General features: G+C 36.5%; 1 protein-coding gene across 1 annotated transcript in view; it reads right to left on the bottom strand.

Annotated features, from left to right (window-relative positions):
* LOC129253576 (coronin-1A-like) overlaps nucleotides 1–7,715 on the bottom strand; it is a 36,468-nt gene extending 28,753 nt beyond the window's left edge. Inside the window, exon 1 of the mRNA XM_064106141.1 lies at nucleotides 7,518–7,715. Coding sequence (XP_063962211.1) covers nucleotides 7,518–7,715 — 198 coding nt within the window. The remainder of the gene's footprint in view (nucleotides 1–7,517) is intronic.
* Nucleotides 7,716–17,640: the final 9,925 nt, after the last annotated feature.

Genomic DNA, 17,640 nt, shown 5'->3' with positions numbered 1-17,640 from the left:
CTATATCTGGTACATTAATGTAAACTTATCTTTGTATAATCATGAAATCTTAGCTCAAAATCGATAATTCTGATGATCACTAACACAGAAAAACATATGTGGGACAGTGTATTAATATTGCTTCGAAAAAATACCCGACATTTGAAGAAATTCCGTGCCTATTTTGATCATTTCTCAGCAATTACACATTTTCTTCCAGAGCTATTTGGCACTCATTTTTTATTTATACTACAAACACTTTGGTGGTAATATCATTGGATTCTGTTCGAACTCATTTTGAGATCGTCACCACAACTGGTATTTATCTTTAAAGTTCATTGCTTTTATTTTATTATATGCATATCCTGGTTTGTATGCAAATGAGCAGACTGATGCTGTCGCCCACTATTTCTTTTGTATTCTATTACATGAAATAGTAATATTCTAATTTTCTCCTCCTTGTCATGTCAAACAAAATTTTATTCCTCCCTGAACATGTGGAATTACCATTATTTTAACAGTGTATGGTTAAGTCAAGTTGGTCCTTATTGTCAAATCTGTAAAAAAAATGAAATAAAAAAACAAAAGAAATAGTAAAGGGACATCATCGACTCTCTCATTTGCATATCACAGAGTTGTGCATATAACTATTTTGTGAAAATAAGGAAACTTTAAAATGTCATAACTTTCTTATTTTACATCTGATTTTGATGAAATTCTCAGCAATTATGCTTATTTGACTTTTCTTTATCGATTCAAATCAACAATTTTCTGGTGTGGATTTGACCACTAATGTTCTGGGGCGGCATTTTGATTTCATTTCGTCTGTAAAATAAATTTATTTAAAAATCTTAAAAAATTAAATTTGGTATTCTGGAATCACTTTTTATCTCTGAGATGAAATTTTTATCAAGCTTAAAGATGATGCCACAGAGCAGGGCCTGCGTGGTCACATCAATGTCTAATCATTGCAATGTAGATGATTTGCTTGCACCCATGTTACTTTGAAAGAATAGATAAAATAAAAACAAAATATTGTGGGGACTATTTTATCCCTGCAACGTTCATGTCAGCAATATTTTAGGTGAATTGTAAATTCCAGCTTTGATATACTTGCAATACAGGTACATGTAAAATATATTCTACTGTACTTTGATTCATTATAGATATTCCAAAATAGTGATTAAAATCATCTTTAAACATTAATGACAATCACATGGCACTGTGATTTTCATATCTGCAAGTGATCTTACTGATATTATTTAAGAGATTTTAAAGATTTATTGCATAGTGTGAACTTTGTAAAAGGAAAGGTGCCCCCAACCCCTTTTGGTTTTTAGGTTTACTTTTTTATGTCATCCAGCAATGACAAACAAACATTTTCTCACACTATACTGTACATGAAAATAACCACAATCAGGACTGTAAACCAAGACTACAATACAGGAAAACAATTTGATAAAATTAGACAAGTAAACCGTTTTAGAAGGAAATTGCTAGTTCAAAATTATTATACACACGCTTGGATATCAACCAAATTCTGAGTCCCTGTCGTATCCATACAAACTTGACAAAAGCACTTCCTTGTTTTCATGAATTAATGTGCGCTGAGCTCATGGAGGCAGATATATATCCTATTATATGAGAGTGAGTCTGTATTCAATACAAGCAGGCCTACCAATGTGTCTATTCTATGTAATTGAACAAGGACAGGATTACTCAGACTTCTCTTGACACAGACATTCCTGGGTTGGTAGCTTTTTGATGACCAAAAGTTTGCACAATTTGGCCATGGAAGTACGTGTGGACAAATGGTTCAACCAACATCTCAAAATTTAAATATTTTGATGACAGCTCAGAATAAGCTAGATTTTAGAGTTATCACATGGGTACCGACCTTCTTATGCCTCAAAAGAGTTCTTCACATACATGTACATGTATGTATCAGGAGACTGTTTTCAGGCAATATGAGACTGCCACCATTGCTACGTTTAACAGCCTTTAACAGCCTTTTCTGAGCTGTCCTCAAAATTGCTTACTATTGAGATATGAGGTTTAATCAGCCCAGCCCCTATATACAGTATACAAATACAGTGTTGGTAAAAGAGTAATAGTGAACCCCACAAGAAAATGCACTCATGCTGAGTGTTGAATGTAGACACTGACGCCAGAAATGTCTGGTGAGCCCAGAGAAACAAACTATATGAATGGTCCTTTCCATGGATAGGGTCCACTTCAGACTTTTTCCATGCCAAAAAAAAAAATGAGTTGGAGAACTATCATGGTTGTTATTTATGTACATACCAATAGGTCTTACCTCCACTAGCTTAACCGGATTCAGTCTCTGTTTCCTTTGGATGGAAAAATATTCAAACGTGACAAAAGTGATCACTTACATGTATGGTGTCAACCTCAAAAATGGAGTTTAATGTAAGCTGCCAAATTAACACTGTTTAGTCCATCAGTTTCAGTTGGTTCTTTTTGTTGAGAGAGTAAGTTGTCCTTAATATCATACATATTTCATTTTAACAGGAACCTCTAAAATAATGAATTTTAGGCCAATGAAATTTAGTGGCAGGACGTGACATTTTCCTTCACATTTGAGTGTTATCAAGTCCCTGACCTTTTAGAACACGTGTCGCTAAGGCGAGCCAATAATATGCCTGCCTGTAACATGGAAAATGGAATTATTAGTCAAGCAAGCAATGTGGAAGGTGGCGACTTCACCTTTGACCTTCTGACCTCAAAATCGATAGAATTGCTGAGATCTATGCTAGTATCATACACACCAAATAATATGAGCCTAGGTTAAGTTCAACTAAAGTTATCGCGTTTACAAGGACTTCAGAAGGGTAAGATGAAAACATGTCACTGTGACCTTGACCTTTGACCTTTTGAAATCAAAATCAATAGGCTTCCTAGGATCCATGCTAGTATCATACACACCAAATTATATAAGCCTAGGTTAAGTTAAACTGAAGTTATCACGTTTACAAGGACTGCAGAAGGGTAAGATGAAAACATGTCACTGTGACCTTGACCTTTGACCTTTTGAAATCAAAATCAATTGGCTTCCTGGGATCCATGCTAGTATCATACACACCAAATTATATGAGCCTAGGTTAAGTTCAACTAAAGTTATCGCATTTACAAGGACTGCAGAAGGGTAAGATGAAAACATGTCACTGTGACCTTGAAATCAATAAGCTTCCTGGGATCCATGCTAGTATAATACACACCATATTATATGAGCCTAGTTTAAGTTAAACTGAAGTTATCGCGTTTACAAGGACTGCAAAAGGGTAAGATGAAAACATGTCACTGTGACCTTGACCTTAAACTTTTGACCTCAAAATCAAAAGGCTTCCTGGGATCCATGCTAGTATCATACACACCAAAATATATGAGCCTAGGTTAAGTTAAACCAGTTGAAGTTATCGTGTTTACAAGGAAAAGTTAACGGACGGACGGACACCGAGCGTGATACCATAATACGTACCGTCTAGACGGGCATATAAAAAGAGATTGGCTCTGGAAAACTAAACATGGCTCCATGACCATGGTAATAACATGGCTCTCAATTTTTTTTTTCTAAAAGACCCCCCCCCCCAAGTATTTTTTACCCTTACATATAGTGTAAAATGTTTAAATCATAAAATTCACTTGACATGAACATTTTGTTTTACATATACAGTACTGATATACATCAGTAACACATCAACAAATTTTTATTGTATAATACACTTTTCCATATAGATTTCCAATTAATTGAATATATATATATTTAGAATCTGCATATAGGCCTATATATATGTTTCTACTCATTTATTATTCATATTGAGCATGCATCGATCACATAAATCGAGCCTGACAATCATTTGATTAAAAAATAGCAAAAAAAATAGTATACAGTAACTGAGTAAGGTCCTCCCTCATCACTGATGTAAAAAAACAAGCCGAGAAAATGTCTCGTTCTAAAAAGATATAGCAAATAGTAAGGACCTCCCTCATCACTGCTCTCAAAAAAACCCGGACGATCAACTACTCTTTTTTTACTTGGCCTTTAGAAGGTAGAAATCTCGGGGGCGAAAGTTTCAGTTTTTTTTGCGGTACATGGCACACGCACATGAATGGGACGCAATTCCTGGCTCCGTCAATTACCAGAAGTAAAGATCGGAAAACCTACAGCAGAAATCCTTCATTTCCGTACCTGATGTGATGTGAAGCACATGTTACTTGTTAGTGAATGATTTTTACTCTCTAGAACTAGGAGCCTCCTGGCTAGACCAAAGCTTTGGGAATTTGGTCTACCCCCGGGGGGGGGGGGGGGGGGGGCCAGTCAAATATATCGCTGTACATACGCGTGACCAAGAAATTTCCAAACACCCCCTAAACAAGTTTTTCTCTGTGTGCAAAATAACCCCCTAAACAAGTTTTTCGCGAGCTTTATTTACACATTTTGGCCCCTAAACAGGATGTCGCCAAAAGATGACCCTGGGGAAAAAGCTTGGGAAAAAAATATATACCCTAAACACGTTTGGCTAGTCTTTAAAAAAAAAGCTTTGGGAAAAAACATACCCTAAATACGTTTGACCCCGCGATTGACCATTAACCAGTCTTTCAAAACCACCCTTTTTCTTGAAAATCTGTGTTTTTTATACCCTTAACGAGTCCACGCGCGGACCGCGTCCAAAACTGAAAAAACACCCCTTTAAGGACGTTCCACAGTTATGTTGGTGCGCATTATGATCTGCGCATAGTTTACACTCTGCGCGCTGACGTCACAATGGATGAACAGGTGATTAATTAGCTGCGGGTATGTGCTGATTTTTCTCATCTTCTGCACTTTAACTGCAGATCCGATGCGTTATTTCATGAAGCTAAAAAATGGAATTATTCCATGGACCATTCAAAAAAAGATTCTCTACAATTTCAAAATACTTTACTCTGCAGTGCTGCCAAGAATCACGAATATTACCCCGAGTTTGAATAAATGGTAGAGTGGTTTTGATTTTTTCTTCACATAGATACAAAGCATTCAGCGCATTTTTTGGTGTTTTAAAAAGCACATTTGCTCTAATAAAAATACTGATAGTTTAAAAACAAGCACATGAACCCCTATTTTTTAATGTTTGTTCCTCTTAGGTATACCTTCCTCTACAACTCTACACATTTTGGTGAAAATGACATGGATTTTGAATAAAGTGCAGCATTTATTGTACTTTTGGAGTTTGTTACTGAAATTTCACATTTTTTAGATTGGGATTTTGTTATCTTTTACGTCATTTTTAAGAACTGACAGTGCTGTTAAACTTAAAATTGCAAACAAATAGCACTATAAATATATTCTCCATTCTAACGATACAATTATTAAAGGAGAATGAAACTCTTGGAGCAAGTTAGCTTTTGTGAAAGCAGAAAAATAAAAAAATAAGATCAACAAAAGTTTGAGTAAAATAGGACTAGCAATAAAAGAGTTATGAGCATTTTAATGTCGAGATCACTAATGCTATGGAGATCCTCCCATTGGCAATGCGACCAAGATCTGTGATGTCACACACGTACAACTCTCCCATTTGGACACTGAAAATATACCCCAAAACATTTCTTTTTGCTCATTCTAATCATATGACAAACGATTCATCAATGATATAATGTTGTGAAACCTCTGTACTTGTCATCTCATAAAGAGAACACCTCACCTTGTGATAGACTCTATAAAAGTGAGAATATAAGTGAAATAAGTACTAAAGTAATGAGGGAGTTGTACGTGTGTGATATCACAGATCTTGGTCGCATTGCCGATGGGAGGATCTACATGGCACTAGTGATCTCAATATTCAAATGCTCATAACTTTCTTATTATTCATTCAATCTTCCTCAAACTTTCAACAATGTGTTCCTTTGATTTTTCTCTTTGATATGGATTCAGCTGGTTTCAAGGGTTTCATTCTCCTTTAACTCTCTTGCGAAATTTGATGACTTTTTCATGTATTTCGACTGAGTAATACAGGTTTAAACTCATTGTAGTAATCTTGGGCAGTCTAAATAAAAATGCCAAATTCTTTTGAATGCGCAATTCTTAAGAACATCAATTTGGGTAAACTTTGAAGTTCTATAGCAAAAAATCAAGCACATGGACCTATGTTAATTTTTGCATATTTCGAATATTAAGGTTCTATAGTATCTAAGTGCAAAGTTTGGTGAAAAGGACATGGATTTCACTTTTACTGTGGAACGTCCTTAAACGCGTTTTTTGGGTCAAGTGTGTGTACAGCTAGTCTTGAGGACTCCCATGATGATGTTTTATCAATCTGACATATACTTCTTATCATGGGAGTCTTGAACAGGGTTTCATATACACGTAAGCGAAGGAAGTACACAAAGATGGATTTCCCCAGGAAATCCATCTTTGTGCACTAGAATCGCACGAAATAGGTTTATTTTATTAATTTCTACACCTTCCCACGCGTAATGCGTAGGAAGGTTTTACAAATGGTCACTTAAAAAGTATAAAAAATAGGGTTTCTTACCAGACTGATGTCGCGAAGACCCCCTCGTTCCACATGTAAACAACGCAAATACAATGGCTACGACCCTTGAACTGCTTATGTATTACGTACTTCCGATGCGCGATGCCGTTTTGAAAAACAATTCATAGATACAAAAAATATTTTATGAATATTAAAACTTATTACGTGATTATAAATAATTAGTAGTAAGATAATAATTATTTATAATCACGTAATAAGTTTTAATATTCATAAAATTTTTTTTTTTCTATGAATTGTTTTTCAAAACGGCATCGTGCATCGAAAGTACGTAATACCTACGTAATACATAAGCAGTTCAAGGGTCGTAGCCATTGTATTTGCGTTGTTTACATGTGGAACGAGGGGGTCTTCGCGACATCAGTCTGGTAAGAAACCCTATTTTTTATACTTTTTAAGTGACCATTTGTAAAACCTTCCTACGCATTACGCGTGGGAAGGTGTAGAAATTAATAAAATAAACCTATTTCGTGCGATTCTAGTGCACAAAGATGGATTTCCTGGGGAAATCCATCTTTGTGTACTTCCTTCGCTTACGTGTATATGAAACCCTGTTCAAGACTCCCATGATAAGAAGTATATGTCAGATTGATAAAACATCATCATGGGAGTCCTCAAGACTATGTACAGCAATATATTTGACCATTAACCAGTCCTTCAAAACTACCCTTTTTATTGAAAATCTGTGTTTTTTATACCCTTAACGAGTCCACGCGCGGACCGCGTCCAAAACTGAAAAAACACCCCTTTAAACACGTTTTTTTGCCTTTTGGTCTACCCCGACCCGGCGTGGTTACTAATACTAGGTATCATGTTAAATTCGAGTACCCCCACTGCACCGCCGCTGCACTCCGGCTGCACGCCAAGCCCAAGGCCAACCAGGGAAGCTTCCCGGAACGGAACTAAGGGAGTAAGGCGGCCTACCACTACCACTGTGCAGTGACGAGTGCCACCACCCGTACGTCCAACAACGCATACCGTGCTTACCTTGCTGTGGGGCAGTACAAGCAGGGAGTTTCCACCGCCCTTATCTGTGACCACTGCCACTAACTTCGGATTGACAGCGCAGATCAGCTGCGCGTTGTTATTTTTGGTCACTCGAATCGATTCGAAGCACTGGTCCTTTTTGAATTCCTTCCCGAAAACATTTCGGAGCTTGCTTTCTCTGACAAATCTACCGGCCATTTTACTTAAAACTTGCTTCGAGTTTGTTACTTCTTTGAATCTGCTTCCGCAATGTGCAAAATGGGCGTGCGTGAACCGTACCGGCTTTCGTTGATCTTCGAAATAGATGTATCATACACAGAGCTAGAGATATATACGACAGCAGCGAAAAATGCGGAAGTGGGTTTTGGATTCTTCGGCATAAAAACGGCAGCTCAACATGCACGTTAAAGGGGGATCGAGCTCGACCTGATGAAGTTTATTGTAAATAAAGAATACAGGGGCCCGCGCCCGGGACAGGGGACAAAAATTGTTGAAAAAATATTGGTGAAGGTTAGAGGAAATTCCATTAAAGATTAAAGATTAAGAAAGTTATTAAAATTGTGAGTATTTGATTTGTGACGTCATATACGAGCAGCTGCCCCATAATATAAAAATACAGAAATGTTCATTTTGGATTTGTTTTTCTTTCAGGAGCGGGTGTGTGATATAGGCCTAGGCTTAAAGGCCGGAGTATCAAAACCCAATTTATTTTTTTTAAATGATCGATATTTCATTGATTTTTTTCAATTCACTATTTGCAAGCTAGCTGCTCGTATGTGATGTCACCAGTAAAAAAAAATAGAATTCTAACAACTTTTTAAATCTTTGATGGATTTTTCCTCAAAACTTCACCAACGTTTTTTATTATTTTTCTGCTATTTTTACAATAAACTTTTTTGTCAGGGTGAACTTTCCCTTTAAAGGACAAATCCACCTCAACAAAAAGTTGATTTTGATAAAAAGAGAAAAATCCAAAGCATAACACTGAAAAAAAATCGGATGAAAGAAACTGAGTTATGACATTTTAAAGTTTCGCTTAAATTCACAAAACAGTTATATAATTATTATGCACATCCTGGTCGGTATGCAAATGAGAAGACTGGTGACGTCATCCACTCACTATTTATTTTCTATTTTATTATATTCTTATCTCCTCATTGTCTAGTGAAACAACGATTAATTCCTCTCTGAACATGTGGAATTAGCATAATGCTATATGGTTCAGTCAAGGTGGTCCCCCGGGGGGCCACTAAAAAGGATGTCTTTTTCAAGATAGGGCACGTTACGTACGTAACGTAATAAGGGTGTCAAAAACACTAAAATAATGAAAAAAGGTATCTATTTTCGCTAGGAAAGCTATACGTGTTTAGGGTCAAATTTGCGAGCTAGGGTATACAAAATTCAGACCAAAACTGTTATAAAGGATGTACTTTTTGCCCCAAGAGTCATACACTACGTGTTTAGAGTACGATTTGCGCGAGGGGCTGTATGGGGCTGTATACTTAACCCAATATAGGTAAACCCAGAAGGAAAAACCAGTAAGACCAGTAAGAATTTTTACTGGTTTCCAGTAGAATTTTACTAGCTGGTTTCCAGTATATTTTTACTGGGCCAGTTGATTTTTAACTGGACCAGTAAAAATCAACTGGAGACCAGTTCCAACAATTGCATTCCAGTTGAAGCAATTAGTAATACCAGTTAATTTTTTTTTCATCAAACTGGTGTTTCTGGTCCAATAAATGGTTTCCAGTAGATTTTTACTGGTTTCCAGTATATGTTTACTGGACCGGTTGATTTTAACTGGACCAGTAAAAATCAACTGGAGACCAGTTCAAACAATTGCATTCCAGTTGAAGCAAAGTAGTAATACCAGTTAAATTGTTTTCATCAAACTGGTGTTACTGGTCCAATAAATAATCACTTATTTCAAGTCAGATCATTTGACGAATTATGGAAAATGAATCTTGCAATTCAAAGAAATTTATTATCGTTATCATTGTTATCATCATTCTTATAATCATCATAATTATTATTATTATGATTATTATGATCATTGTTATCATTCTTATTACTGTTATCATTGTTATTGATATTGTAATTATTATTAATATTATCATAATTATCAAGTATTAACATTATCATTAAATTAATTATTTCCTTTAATTATGATTAAGATCAAAGCAAGATATATTCCTCTGATATAGTCAACTGGACTAAAGTAATTCATTGTTTGAAATTGAACTGGTCAAGACCAGTAATACCAGTAATTCTGATGATGCTGGTCACGTGGTTTACCTCATTTGCATATTTCCTATTATAAAAAGAAAAATCAGGATTTTAAATGGATTATCCATGCAATGGCACTCATTGTTGTTTAAAAACTTTCCAAATAAGTGTGTGAACTAATTCACAATGAAAATGTGTAATTTCATATATCACATTTAAAATAACAGCAGAAAGATTAATTTACTAACCATCTTTTCCATCACATTTCACTGACCATGGTATATAACAAACCAAATGCATGTAATAAATTGATCCAGTAAGACCAGTACGAGGACCAGTTCGACCAGTTCGAGGACCAGTCAGACCAGTAGAAAATACCAGTAAAGACCAGCTTGAATTGGATACCAGTCTGAAGACCAGTCTGAAGACCAGTGAGACCAGTAACAACCACAAGAAACAAGACCAGTATAAAATTCCAGTAATTCAAGACCAGTTTAATTTTTAACTGGACCAGTAAAATTTTAACTGGACCAGTATGACCAGTTAGACCAGTAAACCGATGTTCCAATTTCCAGAGTTACCAGTTAAAATTCTACTGGTCTAACTGGTCCAGTGGAACTGGTTTTTCCTTCTGGGAAGGTAAAACCGACGACCGATCGACGTCTGACAATTTGTTGTACTTGTTTAGGGGTTCAATTCAAGTTGCCAAGAGCATCGTTTTGTTTCCAATACTTGTTAAGGGTAGGGTTTTACACGCCAATACTGTTAAAGGGTGCATTTTCAGTATATGGACAATACGTGTTGAGGGTGCTTTTCGAGACCCCATGGTCGCGCAATGGTATCCACTCGTGAATGGAAGTGGCCCCCCGGGGTGGTCCTTGTTGGCTCAGTCGGTAACGCGTCTGCCCGTCGACAATTAGGCCTAAAGATCGAGGGTTCGATTCCACCCCGGGCGGATAACTGAATTAATTAAGCCAGTGCGTTTTGTGTAAACGTCTGCAAGCTATGTTACAATGGAAAACACTCCGTCCCTCGGATAGTACGTTAAATGGAGGCCCCGTGTAGAGGAGAGTCACCACCTCATTGCACGTTAAGAACCCACTGCACTATTCGTATAAGAGTAGGGGGAAACCGGCCGGGCCCGGTGTAGTGGTCCACCCCCGGGGTCCACCCGCAGCATGCACTCCCCCCCCCCCCCAATCAGTTATATCGGGAGGAGAGACCTGCGGGTCATAATAATGATTCAGTTCGCTTTTCGCCTCCCAGGCACAGGTGACGCCAAACAAATACTAGAAATAATACATCTGAAATATTGTATAATTCAAACAATAAAAACAAACGAAATAGTGAGTGGTGGACATCATCGATCGACTGACTCATTTGCATGTCACATGAGTTATGCATATCACTGTTTTGTGAATTCATAACTTTAAAATGCCATAACTCTCTTATTTTACATCCGATTTTGATGAAATTTTCAGCGTTATGCTAGTTAGTTTGATTTTTTTTCTATTTATTCAAATCAACATTTTTCTGGGGTGGACTTGACCTAACTTAAGTAAGAAGACCTAGCTCGAATTCTTTTCTCATTTTTTTTAAAAAGTTTATATATATATATATATACCTTTATGCGTATGTACTTCTTTTTTTTTGTTCACAAATCCAATGATTTATATTTACTGTGATGATTACCAGGGGCATAGATCCATTTGTTAGACGGGGGGGGGGGGGGGGGATCATGAATCAGTTTTCCAAAGGCGCTCGTTTATTACACAAAACAAACAAACTCACACCTGCAAGACACAGACAGGTTTTATTTTCTTTTCTTCTTTTTTTTTCAACATCGTTTTGTTAAAGGAGAATGAAACCTTAAGAACAAGATAGCTTGTGTGAAAAGTACAGAAAAATCAAAGAAACAAATCAACGAAAGTTTGAGAAAAATCGGACAAATAATGAGAAGGTTATGAGCATTTGAATATTGCGATCAATGCTATGGAGATCCTCAAATTGGCAATGCGACAAAGCTGTGTGATGTCACTTGTGAACAACTCTCCCCATTGCTTTAGTATATATTTCACTTATTGCCTCTTTTATCACATCTATATCAGTAGATCATGTGTTCTTTCTAGGGCATGTAATACAGATTTTTAAAGAATACATCATGGATAAAGAATTTGTATCACCATAAGAAAAAGCAAAAAGAGACATTTTGGGGGTATTTTATAGTCCAACAAAGGGAAAGTAAGTGTTGTTCACATGTGACATCACGCGCATCATTGTCGCATTGCCAATGGGAAGATCTCCATAGCATTATAGTGATTGCAATATTCAAATGCTCTAAACTCTCTCATTGTTTGTCCGATTTTTCTCAAACTTTTGTTGATCTGTTTTTATACGTTCTGTTTCGACACAAGCCTACCGTTATTCCAAAGGTTTCATTCCCCTTTAAAGGGGAATCCAACCCAAATAAAAACTTGTTTTTATAAGGAAAAGAAAATTCGGACAAGTTGATAGGTGAAAGTTTGAACAATATTGGACAAACAACAAGAAAGTTATAAATTTGTAAAAGTTGTAAATATTGGTAATCACTATACCCATGGAGACTTCAAATTGGCCGCATATGGGATGGCATAGTGATGTAAGGCAAGGACTACTCTTCCATGTACTCCAATACATATTATGGCTAAAATGTCATTTTTCCCAAAAGTTTTATTTCAAAATATATTTTTCTTTCATGAGGACATAAAACAATATACTACATGGGTTATATTTAGATTACCGCCCCAGGGGAATGGGTACTTAGGAGAAAACCACAAATCCCTGATGATAAAGTACATGGCCTATACGGGAAAGTTATCCTTGCCCCTTGTCATAATTTACTTACCCAGTTGCCAATTTTAAATCTACATAGTATGAATGATCTCAATTTTAAAGCAGCTATAACTTTCTTATTGCTTGACCGATTTCTTTCAAACTTTCACCATTCTGTTTAATTTATTTTTCTCCTTCCCAACACAACATTTTATGGCCAAGGCTGGATTCCCCTTTAAGGATTTCATTCAAGTGATTTACATAAACTCAACAATTTATAAACACAACAAATTTGACAAATCTTAATTTTATATCAATAAGAATCAACAAATAAACTGAAGCAAATAATGATGATGAAGATGATGAGGCACATGCAGTATTAATTTTGTAAAGCGCCGTATATCTGTCAAAGATTCACAGGCACTTTGGAGGAGCGAGTCAATCAGAACTGTGACCCGCGCAGGTCTCTCCTCCCGCTGTATTAACTGATTGGGGGAAATTAATGCAGGTGGACCACTATACAGCGGGGTTTTCCCCAATACTAGCCTCTTTATAATAGTGCAGTGGGCTCAAAAGGTGGTGACTATAGATCTCCTCTACACGGGCCTCCATTTAACGTCCTCTCCGAGGGACGGAGTGTCAGTTTTCCACTGCAGTACTTAGCATCATTATAGCATGCATCTCGAATTAGGGGAGACGTTTACACACAACGCACTGGCTTCAGTCATCCGCCCGGGGTGCATGGACTCGAACCCACGATCCAACGTTGCCAGAACTGGCATAATTTCGAACCTTTCAGCATAATTCATTATGCCGGCATAATTTTGACTTTTTTTTCTGGCATAATTTCGACCCTTTCAGCATAATTTGGGGCATAATTAGACTTTTTAAAGCAAAGAATCTGGCATGATAATAGCATATTTAGCATAATTTTGATCTATTTGAAGATTGAAGACCTTTTTTTTTTTTTTTTTTTTTTTTTTTTTTTTGCTTGTCAAATTTTTTTGGCGGACGGTTTTGCCCCCCCCCCCCCGGCCCCCTGTGGAAAATCCTAGGGTCCAAAACGGTTTGGCATAATTTTTCGCGATTTAGCATAATTTCGCTGCTCCTCTGGCATAATTTGATTTTTTTAACTGGCCACGCTGCCACGATCTTTGGTACGACAGGCAGACACTTTTAACCCACTGAGCCAACTTCGCTCTCTCTAATGATAGAATGTAATGCCTTGAAAAAAAGACTTTATACTTAAAAAACTCTCTATTGGATATTGAACGAATTTGCAGAAAAAAATAAGCATATTACCATTGTATCCCTAATTCCGTTTAACATTATAAGCTTCCACATCGCATTGTTGAAATTATATGTAACATCGTCATGGATAACTGCAAGCAGTCCTTATATATTAGGCACCGTTTCAGTGATCAGTTCAAAACATATACTAAAAATTTCTGTTAGCGCTCGCAGCGGCCTTAGGTTGCATACACATCTTGTTCGGGATCACAAACATTGCCCAGAATGTTCAAATTTTAGGACAAAATTACATTTTTTTTTAATGAGCTCGCGCACACGCACTATTTGAATAAGGATTATGAGATTATGTATCTATGTTGATTTATAAGAATAAAGCTAAGAAGTGACAAGGACTATACACTTCGAGCGGCCGATCAGGGAAAATATGGCTGAAAAAAATTCCGCCCCCCCCCCTTTATTGGAGAAGGCTGGGTCCGCCCCTGCAACATGGCCAAAAGTTTATTGACCTTAAATGACATTTGATCTTGGTCATGTAAACGGAAACTCAAATGGGATGTTCAGTGGTACTTGATTACTCTTATCCAAGTTAGCTCCATAAAGTTTCAAAGTTACCGAATGAAATTCAACGAATATACCCCCAACATGGCAAAAGCTCATTGGCCCTAATTGACCTTTCACCTAGTCCATGTAACCTGAAACTCATGCAGGCAGGATGTTCAGTACCCTTAATGTCCAAGTTTCATGAACTATACACAACAAAAAAAGTAAGTCCCCCCTAAATCAAAATGCTGTAACTTTTGAACGGAATAATTTTGAGATATAATATTTCGTAGGTGGTTTTTACACTCATTAAGCAACTCCTGGGGGAAAATGTGATTGATCAGTTGGGTCATGCATGAGTAATCAAAGATTGAATTAAAAATGACAATTTTTGAAAGTCACAAGAGTCGTTTTCATTCAGATTGTGTAAATACAAAGTTGGTCAAAGGCTGTTTTTTGGTGAATTTTATGATGTTAATGTTGTTTTACTATCCATCATTGAGCCACTCCACACAAAATTTTGATAACGTATGTTCATGCTTGAGTGAGCACATTTTTTGTGACGTATCATCTCATAGGGGTTTATGGTAGTATTGTCTGTAACTTGTTAAAACATGTTAAAATTGGAAAATTTTAGTGGCTCCCCTCCCCCAATATCTCAGCACCTCCCCCACTTTCAAATTCTGGATCCACCACTGATTTGTCCATAAATTCAACTGATACTGAGAAATTGTTAGGAAAAGAATACATTTATGCAGTAAAAAGAGTATTGATTTATAAGTTTTCGAGTGTGCTTGCTCAACCATGACAGTGTAAAAAGTTCGGAAAGTGTGCGGTGATAAAAATAATAGATGATAAAAAAAAACACCCATTGAGTTACATTTGAAACCGAATTTGCCCCCATTATTCACTTTATAACCCCTAAAAATGAGTCTGTGACATTGAAAATGCCCCTTTTCCCCTTTTTTGAGGCGTGCTCACTCATCCATAAACAAACATTTCATTTTTACATAGAATTCTGCCCATAGGTTGATAAACATTAATTACTGCCAAATAAAACTGCTAAAGACAGCTTTGAAAAAAAGTTTCACCACATTGAATAGGGGGTTACTTATTCTGAAACATATGCATCCATAATGTACACAAAGTCTATGAGAGAGGAAATCAAAATTTTGACAAAAGTGAAATAAGAGTTTGTTTCATAGTCGGTTTTTGTTACTTCTGCCAATAGTTCTCTCATGAAACTTCGCACATGGCTTCAGAGTGACACTATCCAAAGGGCTCGCACACTCAAATAACCATGCGATACGGCACAGAGTGGGGCCAAGGCCTTGAACTTTCTTCTCATTTGCATAATTTTCGAATATTGTGTGCTCACTGAAGCATTAAATATCGGGATTGTCATAAAAATCAAATCAAATTAACTATGCAAGAAGGTTTGTGACAGATATCCATAGTTAGCAATTGCATTTTTTTCCAATAACGTACAAAAGAGCTAATCACATTCCACATGTTCATTCAAGCGTGAATGTTTAATTATAATGCCTTTGAATCATTGAAGCATGTTAATTGGTCATGAACATTACGAAAAAGGTTGAGAAAAGATAGTTTCAGTTACCAAATTGAAACATTAATACTTGCCAATGATATTTGAAAATCGTATTTTCTGTTTTCATTAAATGTTCAATGAGCCGTGAAATGATGAATATTGGTGAAGATACTCTTCCCAAAAATAAATGTCATCATATTCGATCATTTTCATCGATAGAAATGTGTAAAATTTCCAATGATAGCAAATTTTGACTGTGTTTATTCAACCGTGAAATTTGGCAAAGAAGGTTGCATCGTCTTTTAGAAAGTACCTTTTACAAGCTTTCTATTTTTCATGATGAGAATGTGGAATCTGTCCAATAAACTGGAATCAAAGTCATGACATTTTGCTTGTGACTTTTAAAAAGTGACAATTTTGCATTCTGCTCACTGAAGCATGACATAAAATACGTCCGTAACATTCACGAAGAGGGTAGCTTATAAAATCACCTACACGCTCATGTAAAAATATATTTAAAAATCCCAGTGGTTCGGAAATTATGGATGTTTGTTTAAGGGGGGACTTACTTTTTGTTTGTGTATATATATATAGATAGGCACTAGCGTACCTAGGGGGGGGGGGCAGACTGCCCCCCTGACGAGTCAAAACTGATCCCTGACGAGCCACAATTAAGTGCCCCCCTCCTTTTAACTTGAATACCTTTTTTTGTTTGCTTGTCAATTTTTTTTTCCGGTGCGAAATGACCTTTACTTGCGGTTGAAGACCTTTTTTTTTTTTGCTTGTCAAATTTTTGGGCGGACGAATTTGCCCCCCCCCCCCTTTGGAAAATTCTAGGTACGCCACTGTAGATAGGCCTACATATACTTTCTAAGTTATGATGGCTTTTCAAAAACTTCACCTTAATTAGGTTAAGATTGCGATATTGATTCCCCCGGCACGGTCTAAGTTCATTGAACCTAAATGACCTTTGACCTTGGTCATGTGACCTGAAACTCGGGAAGATTAGTAATACTTGATTACCCTTATGTCCAAGTTTCAGGATCTAGATCCATATACGATCGGATGACATTTAAAAAAAACCCTTAGGTTAAGATTTGATGTTGACGCCGCCGTCAGAAAAAGCGGCGCTTATATACGTCTTGCTCTGCGATGCAAAAATTGATCAACGTTAAATTTTCCTTTATAAAAAAGATCATTGTTAAAAATCGTTTCACCTGTTATTCAAATATTTTCATTAATATATAATTATTATCCTCTTCAGAATATCGATATTTCCTCAAGTCATGTCAAGGGCCTTCATCATTTCTGAATAAAAATTGGGGCATTTTTAAATTTAATTTTTTAAAGTGTCAGTCACATAGAAACAGAAATCTCCAACTGATCGAAAACAAATCAAATGCAACTTCCATCCCACACCCCATTCTCCATAAATAAATCGTTTAAGCCACATCAAACGTATAACTTAAAATCATCATTTTCAAACATCCTTGTGATCCTGATACATTTATCTTTATCCGAGTTTCCTGACAATAAAAAAATTATTTTTGTGATCTTTTTCTACCTCAGCATACAACCACTGAGGAACAGCTACAAGTGACGAAACAAAGTTTTAACCTTGACAATGCATATGTTTCTTCGAAATTAAATTCCTCTTTTATTATAACATTTAGAGAAAAGTAAACACCCGATATGCTGATTTTTTCCCCCCAACAACAGTATCTGAGGTCTGTCATTATCCCTATA

The sequence above is a fragment of the Lytechinus pictus genome, chromosome 2 (genome assembly GCF_037042905.1).
Source record: "Lytechinus pictus isolate F3 Inbred chromosome 2, Lp3.0, whole genome shotgun sequence".
In the NCBI taxonomy this organism is placed as follows: Eukaryota; Metazoa; Echinodermata; class Echinoidea; order Temnopleuroida; family Toxopneustidae; genus Lytechinus; species Lytechinus pictus.
The sequence above is the reverse complement of the archived record's forward strand: the minus strand, read 5'-3'. Positions and strand labels throughout refer to the sequence as shown.